Source organism: Pezoporus occidentalis, unplaced genomic scaffold (genome assembly GCF_034315485.1).
Source record: "Pezoporus occidentalis ecotype Australia unplaced genomic scaffold, CSIRO_AGI_Poc_V1 ctg114, whole genome shotgun sequence".
In the NCBI taxonomy this organism is placed as follows: Eukaryota; Metazoa; Chordata; class Aves; order Psittaciformes; family Psittacidae; genus Pezoporus; species Pezoporus occidentalis.
Genome location: NW_026912929.1, coordinates 426,818 through 439,126, shown reverse-complemented (window position 1 = coordinate 439,126; position 12,309 = coordinate 426,818). Strand labels below are relative to the sequence as shown.

At 41.8% G+C, this 12,309-nt stretch overlaps 1 protein-coding gene across 5 annotated transcripts in view; it reads left to right on the top strand.

Moving 5' to 3' along the window:
• Positions 1–12,309, top strand: part of IFT122 (intraflagellar transport 122) — a 31,615-nt gene that overhangs the window by 17,070 nt on the left and 2,236 nt on the right. For 4 of the 5 annotated variants that reach the window (XM_062636193.1, XM_062636222.1, XM_062636204.1 and 1 more), the window contains 10 exons: positions 344–505; positions 2,842–3,008; positions 3,829–4,000; positions 5,068–5,170; positions 6,680–6,820; positions 7,838–7,935; positions 8,771–8,871; positions 10,004–10,169; positions 11,123–11,234; positions 11,659–11,787. In XM_062636193.1, coding sequence (XP_062492177.1) covers positions 344–505; positions 2,842–3,008; positions 3,829–4,000; positions 5,068–5,170; positions 6,680–6,820; positions 7,838–7,935; positions 8,771–8,871; positions 10,004–10,169; positions 11,123–11,234; positions 11,659–11,787 — 1,351 coding nt within the window. Of the gene's footprint in view, positions 1–343; positions 506–2,841; positions 3,009–3,828; positions 4,001–5,067; positions 5,171–6,679; positions 6,821–7,837; positions 7,936–8,770; positions 8,872–10,003; positions 10,170–11,122; positions 11,235–11,658; positions 11,788–12,309 lie in introns of those variants that run through there. The other variant, XR_009968012.1, reaches the window with a different exon arrangement.

Here is a 12,309-nt window from a genome sequence, read left to right as displayed (position 1 = left end):
GAAAAGAAGGAGCCCATCAGAGGCTGCCTTTAAAATAGCTGAGCGTAATGACAGCATGTGTTCGTTTTCCTGTGTGAAATCAAGAGAAGTGATTTTTCATCACTTTAGTTTGTATAGTGACATTTAATTTTGCTCTTCCTAATTTTAATTAAGAAGGGATATAATCCTTTAATTATAAATTCACCAGAAATGTAGGAGAGGCATAATTATGATACCCTGTTACTGGTTTTCATTAACAGTTAAAATCTAATCCTGAAAATCTAATTCCTCCATGGCCATTTCTCACCTACATGCTGGTCATCTAGACTATTTTCTACATCTCTGCTGTATTTCATTTTGCCAGGAACGGAAGAGGCTTGGAGAGAACAACAATGAGCTGTTCCTAGCAGATATTTATGCCTACCAGGGAAAATTCCATGAGGCAGCGAAGTTGTACAGGAAGAGTGGGCATGAAAGCCTCGCTCTCGAGATGTACTCTGACCTGCGCATGTTTGACCACGCAAAGGTAATGGTCTGCAACTGAATATTTAAATGCAGAAATATTAATGTCTGTAACTGCTTTCAAAGTGGGGTCTACCAAAGGATCTAACCTAGTGTATTTTTTTACTAGAGAATTTTCTTCCAATGATTCTATATGTCTTGGCCTTTTGTTTTCTTTTTTTTAAACTCTGTTTACATGTAGAAATAAATTGAATATGGATTTTAAAACCGATGTTTTGATATGCTGATAAGAAAGCATTACTTGGCTTTTAAGTCCTCCGTGGTGTTTTCTTATCAAAATCCCTAAGAATGCATGCACTGGTTAGTCTCATTTGTCACTTGTCAGAGCCTTATTCTGCCCAATACAGACTTGACCGTGACATGCATTTAAGCTGTTCTAGCAGACATTCCACAAACTGGGCCACAGAGAGATCTTTTTCTTCCAAGAGCTTAATATAAATACTTTGGAGCTTTGCTGATGTAAGTCTGACTTCCACTATTTTTGGCTGATGAGTCTTTGTTAGCTTCAGTGTTTTGGCTCTTCTTGAACATAAATGTAATTCATAGATGAAAATTTTCCCAGAAGTCTTCATAAGGCTCTTTTTTAATTCTTGGCTGTAGTCATGTTTATATTTAACTAGCAGAGAGCAAAAGGTCTTGTGTCCCTATCCTTGAGAGTAACTCCATGCAGAGGAAATTAAAGGTAGTTCACAGCATATGAAGGAAGAAGCTTCTTGTGCACAATACATGGAAGGCTATGTAAACACCCCTGTTTACCAGTTATGTTTCCAAGGAAAGATGGGGAGAAGGGCTGGTGGCGTTGCTTTTAATGGTTCCCCAACTATGCAAAGGGAATCTCACAGAACCTGATTCATGGTGCTGGACATTGATTAGCTCTGGCTAGGGAGTCCAGCCTGGGAGCAGAGGTCAGGAAGTCCGCTGATACATGATCATTGGCTTGTTATCGCAGTACCAGATCCCAGAATCCTGAGAACTCACAAAAACCTCTTTATCCTTTAAAGGAGCTGAGCTTGATTTTGGACTTACTTTGGTGACCTAAGGTAGAAAGCAAGTTGTGTCAAGTGTGTTGTTTAACTTCATTCTTTCACTTCAGTTTTTCATGTTCAAGGGTTAACATGACGTATTTATAGAATGAGGCCTGTGTGGCAGCAGATAGTGCTAGAGCAAAACCCTGTGTAGAGCTCGGTGAAGAGCTGACAGGGATGGGGAACAGTTCTGTACCTGCCAACTGCCTGCAGCAGGGAGACTGCTGCATTGTGGTCCTGGAACAGATCTGTGCTGTGTGGCAGCTTTTTGTGGGTTTTTTTTTGCCTGTTTGTTGGGGTTCTTTTGTGTTTTAAACCTCAGTCAGAATTTACCAGAAACACAGTAGAAAAGGTAATTTTCCACTCTCTTCTCACCTTTCCCTTTCTCTGCTGTTCTCACTTTTCACTTGCTGGAAGCTGCTTTAATGGGCAGTAGCCTGTTCTGCTGACAGACAAAATTGCCCTAAATCCAGCTTCTGCTGTTGAACTACTTAGTTGTTTTTGGTTTTTTTCCTGGTGATGTGAACCAAATGCTGCCAGGGCTTTGCTATTGGCATGGGAAGCTGAACAAGCTGCTAGAATGATCACCACCAGGGCTGGTGCTCGCATTCCTTGCAGAAGTCCAAGCGGTAGTTGAGTCACTGTCACTTCTGAGCAGCTGTCATTCTGTCCTTATAAAAGAGCTTCTTTGATACAGTCTAAAATAATTATCAAGTGTCTTTGCAGAAAACAAAATTTCAGCCTTTCATTGATCTGTGGCTGGGCATCCTGCTGCTGCTGACATTAAATGAAGTGGGTATACTGCTGTTAACTGAGCATGGGGTAGGGCTGGGTCAGTCTTTGAGACTGAAGAGATACCTTCTTGGCTTGCAAAAGAAAATCTGTACTTGGAATTGATCTATTATGTGTTTTGACATGAATAGTATTTTGTTTTGGAAAGGCATGCTCCTGAAAAGCATGCAGAAATGACAGTTTGTATCCGCTTCAACAGGCTCAACAGAGTGAGCTTCCTGAGGAACCACGTTGGGGCACACTTCCTGCCTCGTCCTTCTCCTGGCCCTCCCAGAATCTCCACTTCTTTTTTTAATTGAAAGCTGTCTAACTGGGAGACTTGCCATTGCTTCCTACCAAACACTGAGCCTTGATGATTGGTTGCTGAAGGCTGGATCAGTTCATGCTGTCCTGTGTGCAGTCTTGCTTTTCTTAGGAGGCATAAAGGCATTCTTTGAAAAAGCCTTTATGTATTTTAGAGTCTCAGCTGTGACCATGTTTGTGAGCAGAAGGTAATGCAAACTTCTGTATTGCACTATTGCAGGATTTCCTGGTATCTGGAGACCCCAAAGACACAAAGATGCTCATAAAAAAGCAAGCAGACTGGGCCAAGAATATCAATGAACCCAAAGCAGCAGTGGAGATGTACCTCTCTGCAGGCGAGCACATGAAGGCCATAGAAATCAGTGGGGACCACGGCTGGGTCGATATGTAGGTTCTAGTTCCATCTCAGAGATAATATAGAATAAAACTTCAAGTAGATCTGAGTTCTGCATATTTTTAAAATAAGACAAAACTTGTTTGCTGTGTGCTTTATGTCAAATTGAGTACTTGAAGCACACCTACAATTAAAAATGTTTTAAAGTTACATATGTTTAGATGGTAAGGACATAAATACATAATGAAAGCAAATGCATTGCAACAGGAAAGGGTATGAAGACGTTCATCTGTAGTATGAGGCTGTCTTCTAAAATATGCATGCCTTAAGCTTTTCAGAGTAATCACCACAGCGGCGCTTACATGCAATAGCCTATTTCTCTGGTTTAAGCTGTTAAGGGTGATCACCTCGGGGGTAGAGAAGACAACTGCATCACAGTATCTCCTTGATTTGCAGTAGGTGACACTGGGTTGTTTGCTGAATTGCCTAAGGTCTTGGACAGATCACTTGGCCTTCCCTTCAGCAGTCTTTTCTTAAGTTAGGGAGGAAGTGTGTCCCATGTCACTTAGTCATGTAGGACCTACTCTCTCTCTCCGTCTTCGTGACTCTGCAGAGTCTGAGACATGGAGTTGCATGTAGGAGCAAAGATTGAAGGAATGGGGTTTGAGTTTGTGAAAGGAAAAAATAAGAATTTGGACTGTTAGCTGAAAACTGTTTAAACACCATTGCATGGTACTACTGTTGTGCTGTTTATTAAATAAGAACTGATTAAAGGTGAAGTTAATAATATAAACAATAATTAATAATAATATAAATAATTAAAAGGCAAACCAAGGCAGAACATGAACATCTGCTTCTTTTTACTGGGTCCAGGTTAATTGAAATTGCTCGAAAACTGGATAAAGCTGAGCGTGAGCCTTTGTTGAAATGCGCCTTCTATTTTAAGAAGCTTGCTAATCCTGGCTATGCAGCAGAAACCTACATGAAGGTTGGTGACCTGAAAGCATTGGTCCATCTCCACGTGGAGACTCACCACTGGGAAGAAGTAAGAGAGCCCTCGATTCCTCTGCTTATTGTTGCTGGCTGCAAGAAGTGTCTGGCTCCCGCAGCACTGTAGTGAAGGGAGCAGCAAGCAGGGAGGGAGGGAGACTGCTGTGAATGGGATTCAGAGCATTCAAGTTAATTTTCATGCCAGTGTTTGTTCAGTGGTGGGTTTGGATTTTGCTTTTGCTTTTGTAGTTGTTTCATTTCCTGGCTGAATAATTGGTCTCACATCTGAGCACCTTTTTTGCCTGTGAGTTACCTTTGCCCACTTCCTGTGATAGTCCATGGGATGCTTCTAGCCCACTAGAAAGAATAAATAGTAATTGTATCATGGGAAATTCTGCTTTGAACTGTGCTGTTTGTAATTTGGACACGCCTGACATGTAATTTAGATCTGATGAACGTGTCGGGTGTTGGTGTGGACTCCACTCTATAACTGGATTTATGCTTCTAATTAGATAAAGTTTGGACTTTACTGGGTTTTCCCATAAAACCCCAGGTCTGCTGGTAACATGCCCCTCACAGGGTGGGTCACCATTAATTTTCTTCTTGTTTTTTCACATGCAGCTTTTTGTAGGTCCGGGTTCCTAAGGAAGTGTTTTGAAAGTGCTGCTGGAATTGACAGCCCCCTCCCCAGTTATACGGGTGCTTTGGAAAATTGTAGTCTTGGCCCTTCCCTCACTCGCTCATGGGTTCAGGAAGTGAATCTGAGCTGCATTCAGAGTGTGGGGTCCGTTTCTTTAGAAGATCCAGTCTGTAAAAATAAAAATATTTGCCTCTTGCTGTGCAATCCGCTCCATTCCGTAGATGAGCGCTTTCAAGCTCCCCTGTTTCCATAACCAGGTTGTGACTGTGCTTTGCTGCTCATCCTTTGTCGGCGATTACTTTTTATTTTAAAATGCATTTGTTTCATATGGGAGAAAATCTGGAATGCGCTCTCAATTCTGTGTATGCATTTTTATTGTGAGTTTACCTACAGCTAAACTGATTGATCCCGTGGAACATTCTAAACCCTTTAACTGTTCAAACCATGACATATTCTAAAAATGAATTTGTTGTTCACCTCAGGCATTTGCTTTGTGTGAAAAGCACCCTGAATTCAAAGATGATGCCTATGTCCCTTATGCTCAGTGGCTTGCAGAGAATGATAGATTTGAAGAAGCCCAAAAAGGTGAGATTGTCACTGACGGGTCACCGGTCACTTGAAATCTGCTCCATACTTGCCTAGTACAGAGCATGCAGTCTGCCCTAGAGTTTCTTAAACCTGAGACTGAAAACCAAATAGAATCCATGGTTTCATATTGCTCTCAAGGTAGTGGGAAGTTTCCTTATTTAATAAGAAAATGTGATGAATCTGTCAAAAATTATGGCATCTAAGTACAGGTCCACATTTTCCATCTCACGTATCTGAGTGTGGCAAGTGGCAACAGTATTTGGCATATAATCTGAGCTGTCTTTAATAGTTTCATAACAATAGAATTAAAAATATGGTGGCCACCTTACAAACCTGTATGGAAAGCCTGGGTTTACTTTATATTTGGGTAACGTTGAGTTTGTACAAGTAGAATTTTCCTGTTTCTTTAAGAATTTGTCTGTTTTCTTAAGTTTTTAAAGTTACTTTTAAAGACAACTCTCAACCTCCCATCGTGTGGACAGGCTTCACATTTAATTCATAAACTGTTCCAGGGATGAGATATTGAAGCAAGCTCCATGTTGAGCGAGCACGTTTTTAGTCTGGTTCCTCTTCTCAGGTACAGCTCCATGTGACTGTTGCATCTGCTGTTCCCCGAGCCAGCACAGATCCAAGTGTAGAACTTCATTCGCTTGTAAGGGCCAAGGCAGTGAACATGCCAGGCATGGTCTGAACTAGCTTGTGTGTCTCAGCACCAGAGCTGTGAGCTCCTGGGTTTAGGGCAGCCTGGGAGCTTGCACGTAGGACTCTGAATACAGGCCTGCGGTTCCCAGTTTGTTCCACAGAATACTGGGATGCTGTGGCTCAGCAAATATAAATGCTCCAGAACAGGGTGAGCTTGAGATCGCTGTGGAGCTACATCAGAATTGGTTATAGGTGAGGTAGCTGAAGTCAGGAGGCAGCTGTGCTGTGGGGGTACGTTTTGGGTAGGTTGGTTCTCCCCATCCCTGTTAACCCTGTATGAAGACTCTGCCAAATGCATGTTTACGCAGAATTCAGGATCTTACTTTATACTGGCTTCTGAACATCAGATAAATGCTGTTAATAAATGATCGAAGGACGTCATAAATGCAGCAGTCTTTCAAAATACCCAGTGTTACGAGCCAGAGTACTAACTTCAGATGTTAATTTGCTGTAGTTTTGGATGAAGTTGTGATTTGCAGTGTCGAGATTGCTCATACAGAGATCTAATCATGGTAGCGTTTTTGCTATTTCTGTATTTTAAAAAAGCAACTGGCATTGTACGAAACCCATGAGCTCAAGAGCTGCGGAGCCAGTGCAAAAGCCACAAAACAGCTACAGATGTTTCTCATGTTCCATTAGTGTCGCTGCTTTCAAGGAGAAAAATACCAGCATATAATCCTTTTTATCCTGCCCTGGATAGACTCTGCGATACTGGTTGAATAGACTGCTCTTAATTTAAAAGCATTAATTTCAGTTAATTGATATAATCACACTGTAAAATCCTCTGTTTGGGCTCCCTGGTAGCGTTCCACAAGGCTGGCAGGCAGCATGAGGCGGTGCGGGTGCTGGAGCAGCTGACACACAACGCTGTGCTGGAGAGCCGCTTCAACGATGCTGCCTATTATTACTGGATGCTTTCCATGCAGTGTTTAGATATAGCCCAAGGTAAGTAACCAAAAGGAAGTTTCTATTCTTCTTGTTACCTCCTTGTGCATGTAGACAAACAATTACTGTATTGTGGTAGCTTTGCTGTGACTGCCTCACTGTTGTGTGGCTTTGTTTTGGTTTTTTAATGTGTGTGTAACTCTGGCTTGTGCTATTTCTGTAGTCCCTTGGTTTTCCCATGTGCTCATTTAAAACAAATAAGCCAAGCAGCAAGAGCAGCATGCGCAGGCCTCCTGAGCAGAAATCCAGATTGTGTCTCCTGGGATTGTGTACCCTCAGGAACCTTCCCACAGCACACCTTATCTAGGGACATGTTTAGAGGGCGAACATACTAGTAAATCGAAGATGATTTGGGAGTGCAAAATGCATGTAGTATTTGAACAGAGGTTGGAGGGGTACTTTACAAATAATTTCTGTCTACAGAGATAAGACTGACTGTTCATTAGCTGTTCTCTTGTCTTCTGAATGTATTTCACTGAGAGAAAGGTGCAGCCAGTAACAACAAGTGGAATTTAGTAATAATTAACACCGAAGATTGATAACACTGCCTTTGGCCTGATGCTCTAAGTACCTTTCTTTTTTTAGTTCAGTTGTTGCATGTTAGTGTAGATCTGTTACCCCTCAGGTATTTTGTAGAGATGCAAATATTTCCAAATGGCTTAGTAGTGTATTTAGCATTTATGAAACAAATGTTTATCCATAAACTCTGTAGTTATGGATGAGGTTTCCAGTGATGCAGACCTGCCATTTTCTCCTTTAAGCTATAGCCTCTAGCTATGTTAAAACTGTCACTTCAGCCGTTTTGTGCTTTACCACACTTGCTTTAGACCAGAAATTTGCCCAGAAAAATGGCAGGTCTGTACAATGTGTGGTTTGCACAGGGAGGTGGGACACGCATGAACTGGTACATGCCTCTCTCAGAAGTGCTGGCACCTAAACAATAATATGCTGTTGTATTCCAGCTGAGTCTCACAGGCTCACCTTGGAGACTTACACTGATGCCTTTGCCTCCCGCAGAGAATGAACAGCAGAAGACTGAAATGTTGCAGAAGTTTCATCACTTCCAGCATTTGGCAGAAGTTTACCATGTCTATCATGCTATTCAGAGATACACTGTAAGACACTCACTTTAGAAGTTTTGTGTTTATGCTTCCTGGCCATTCTTCTGTAGGGAGTCCAGAAATAACCAGGAGTATTGAATGACTTTTCAGGCAATTAAATATTGAGTGTAGATTAGAGATTAGTGTATAGTTACTTACTTATTTCTTTAACTTTATTTTATTATATACCCTTCTGCTGTGCTGCACAAGAACTTCTGTTGTCTTAGTTCCTAGAGCCTGCGGTGCAGCTTAGCAGGTCTGGCCTTGTCTCGTGAACAGATGAGATGATGATGACCAACTTCCACCCCCAGCCCTTTTTTGCTGGTTGTATCCATTTGGTTCTACAGTGATCTGAGCCTCTGGACCTACAAAGGCTTCCTGATGTGTGCATACTATTCCAAAATGATAAGCAGTCATGAGTGAGGAGCTCCTGCTACTTCCAGCAGTTACAGCAATGTTGCTGCTACTGTTGGTAAAAATACTCTTTGTGTAAAACATTGAGAACACTTGATCTGTGCCCTTGCCCAAGAGCTGGTGCTATGCTATGGAGGTCTTCGCTGGTCAGACTACTTCAGACCTGATGGTTATGGAGACTCCATGCTGCTGGCCAGTCTGCCCTCAGTTTAAAATAGCCAGTTAAAGATTCTGTTTCAGCAACATGAATCTCTTTTTGTGCATGAGGTTTGGTGATAAAGACATGCAAAATCCACATGCTATGTTCTGTCAGTACCTCTTTTTATAACTGTATGAAGAAATGCAGTACTTGAGGTGCCCAGTGCAGGGATGCTTAGTGATGTGAGTTGTTGGTTTTCCAGCTTAGAAATACCTGTCTGTATTTTTAATACTGCAGGAGGAGCCATTCAGTTTCCACTTGCCTGAAACCCTCTTCAATATTTCCAGGTTCCTGCTGCACAGCTTAACAAAGGAGATTCCTTTGGGGATCTCAAAAGTGTATCCTTCCAATACAGAAAAAAAATATAGAAGTTATCTTGTGAGATACATGAAAGGAATAATTGATGTTGAGCCACAATGCAGAGATTTCCTACAGGATATCTTCCGTTTCAGCTGTTGGCTGTAGTTCATGGAAACTGGCTTTTGTCCCTAAGGAAATGATCAGCATCTCTAAGCTGTTGTGTGTTTAACTGCATGACTGTTTTTTAAATAGTTTTGGAGAGCTGTACAAATCAACTTGCCCGATTCTCAAACCATCCACCCAGTGTGGTGCATCACCTTTGTCAGAGAAGCAAGTTCTAGGACACCAGTCACTGCAACAGGATGTTGGCTCTGAGTCTTGACAGTGTTGTTGCAAGGAGACTGAACCGAGACAGGAGGAGGGGGGAAAACCAGGAACTTTTGCTTCCCATGAGGCTGGTATCACTGTGTAGTGTCTGTCAAGCTCACATTTGCACAGCTTTGTTAGTGCATATTGCATCTCTGGAGAGCACTTCAGAAGTGAGCCCCATGGAAAGCCACCTGCCCCTAAAAGATGGCAAGAAGGGTCACTGGATGACATGGGCAGGCCAGATTTTCTTGGTTTCACTCCATTTCTGGTTTTGGATGGGATGTTAGCTTTCCATTTCATCACCTTCTCACTTATGAAAGGCTTTATGGAAATCATACATTTGTTAACATGCCCTGTGATCAGTAACTTTCCAAACAGCAGTTACTGTTACACACTGATGAAAGGGAAGGACAACCTGTGATCAATGGCACGGAGCATATGCTTTAGTTCCAGTAAGATCATGGGTATTTAGTTGGTGTCAGTGGGGTTGCTGGTGCTGTAAGGTATTTATTTGTTTAGTCTGGGGGGAAATCCATTCACTCTAAAACTACTGAAATTCTGTAAATGGAGCCAGCATATTCAACCAAAGCAGTGTTTATGGAGGGTCAACTCCTTACCTTGCTAATAATTGCCCACAGACATTTTGACAGTCCTTTCACTCTTGTTTTTAAATGGAGCTATATAAGTATATAAGTGGATTTCTTCTGTTCCAAGCACCAGTGCACAACTGCTCTGGTCAGAAAGAGTACTGCAGTTCTTCTTAAATGCTGTTTTCATTTTTATTCCTTAATTAAGTTACAGCAATACGTTATTTACCCTGGCAAAACAGAGTAAAGCTCTTGGTGCGTACAAACTGGCTCGTCATGCCTATGACAAGTTACAGGGACTGCAGATCCCAGCTAGGTTCCAGAAATCAATTGAGCTGGGCAGCCTGACAATCCGATCCAAGCCATTCCATGACAGTGAAGTAAGTTGTAATGTGTTTCATGTTAATTGTTAATATGCGGCCTCGTCCAAGCATTTGAGTTATTGTATCCACAAAAGAAGTCTGAAATACATTAAGCATAGCTCTGTGATATAATTATATTTCTGCTGGAAACAGTCCTTTTATTGTTACTCTTCAGGTCAGACTTCCTTTTGCTCCTGAGAACAAATTAAAATCAGCCCTTTCTTTATGGGCAGCTTCCATCCTCCCTCTCCTGTCTGGCATCTACCTTCCTCTCTGCCTATTAATTCTTTCTAGCCTTTTCTGTCTGATCCACATGCAATTACTCCACAGTCTTGGTCTCTCTCTCCAGCTGGAGGTCACTTTCATTTGTCCCGTTCCTGGCACTCCTCCCCTCCTTCCCCTATACCTTGAATAACCTTCCTTCCTTAAGTCTTATTTTAACACCTTTTCTTCTTTAACTGAAGCCTGACTTTCTGCAGTGTTCTGTAAAGCCATGTCTCCTGGAGTACTCGGTAAAAATAAATTGTATTGTGCAAGAGAACATGCACCTGCCCACCTGAAATAATAGAAACACAAAATAACTGCGCTCTTGGAGGAGCGGTGAATTAATTGAAGAACTTAAATTTGACCAAACCTTAGAGCAAAAAACTTTGCTTTGGCAGCCTTCTCTTCGACTTCTTTTGTAGCTGTGTATTTGATGCAGAGTTCTGCTTCTGAGATTGCAAAGTCAAGGTGACAATTTAATTGTTACAGTGGTAGATATGGCTATTTTTAATGTGAAAACTTCCTGCTTTATTAAAAAGGGAAAGCATTTTCAGATGTTGAGGGATCTGATTTCACAGCAGCATTTCTCCAGATTAATGATGATGTATCAGTGGTGTTAAGCCTAAGGAACCCATATTTAATTGAAAACAGAGTTCAGGATATGCTGATCTGTTTATGATCACTGTGCTCTGTATGTGTCTTTGCAGGAGCTTGTGCCCTTATGTTACAGGTGCTCTACCAACAACCCTTTGCTGAATAACCTGGGGAATGTCTGTGTTAACTGCAGACAACCTTTTGTCTTCTCCGCTTCCTCCTATGGTGCGTTGGAATATCACATGTGGTTGTGCTTTTCAAGTAGATAAATGTTAACTGAACAGAATTGGCTAGTACTTAATTTCTTCTCTGCAATGTTAGTTGGACAAGCAAACCTTCCCTTTTGATGCTAGATGTGACTGTGTGGCTGCCTCCTGTGCCAGGGATTGCTGGATTTTGTTGCAGGACAGCAGCAGCAGTAAAGCGTTTCTTTGCTCTGAGACACTGCATGTGCAAAGTGTTTCATTAACACAGATGCAGTCCTTTGGGAAGTTGAGGGGATTTTGTTTGTTTTATTGCCTTTAACTTGCTTCATAAGAACATGCGGGCAGAGCACCACCATTGTAGAAGCCAAGGGTGTTCATCTCTGAATGGGCACAGTATCTTATTGGAGGCACTGTCTGGGCTCTTGCTTTTCACACCCCTTTAGAAGTGCTGCACCTGGTTGAGTTCTATTTGGAAGATGGCATCACAGATGAAGAAGCTGTAGCTCTCATTGATCTTGAAGCTCCACGATTGAATAAAAGGGAGAGTAAATGGCAAGAGATGAAGAGTGACAGTATCCTTTTGATTAAGATTGGTTTCCAGTCCTTTTCTTAGGGAAAAAAAAAAACAAACACAATTTTGAGTTATTTTGCCCCTCCTTGGGTTTAAAACTTCCTTTTTGTCAGATGACTGATGTGAGTGCAATTGCATTGTTTCCTCTTCAAGTTAGTACAACCACCAAAGAGGTGTCTGAACTGAACCTAATATTTCATAAAGCTTTTTCACCAGGATGATTTGTTTCTAATCATGTGAACTATTTTTTTGAACAATGGAATGCCAATGCCATGCTTTACCTGTTCTAGCTGATTTCTGTGAGGAATTGGGAGAATCCCGAGTGTGTTATTCACTCCAGTAACAGCTCATTTTAGAGGCTGCCTTCTCTTAGCCTATGAAAGCCAGCATGGACTTCCTTTGTTACTATTCCTGCTGGAATCTGGTTTGGACTGCTTCGGCATCTAGAGCTATCTGTTGCTGTGGGTGCCACGTAATATTATGTGCAGAGTAATGTCCAGGGAAACACCATCTCTGACTCCAG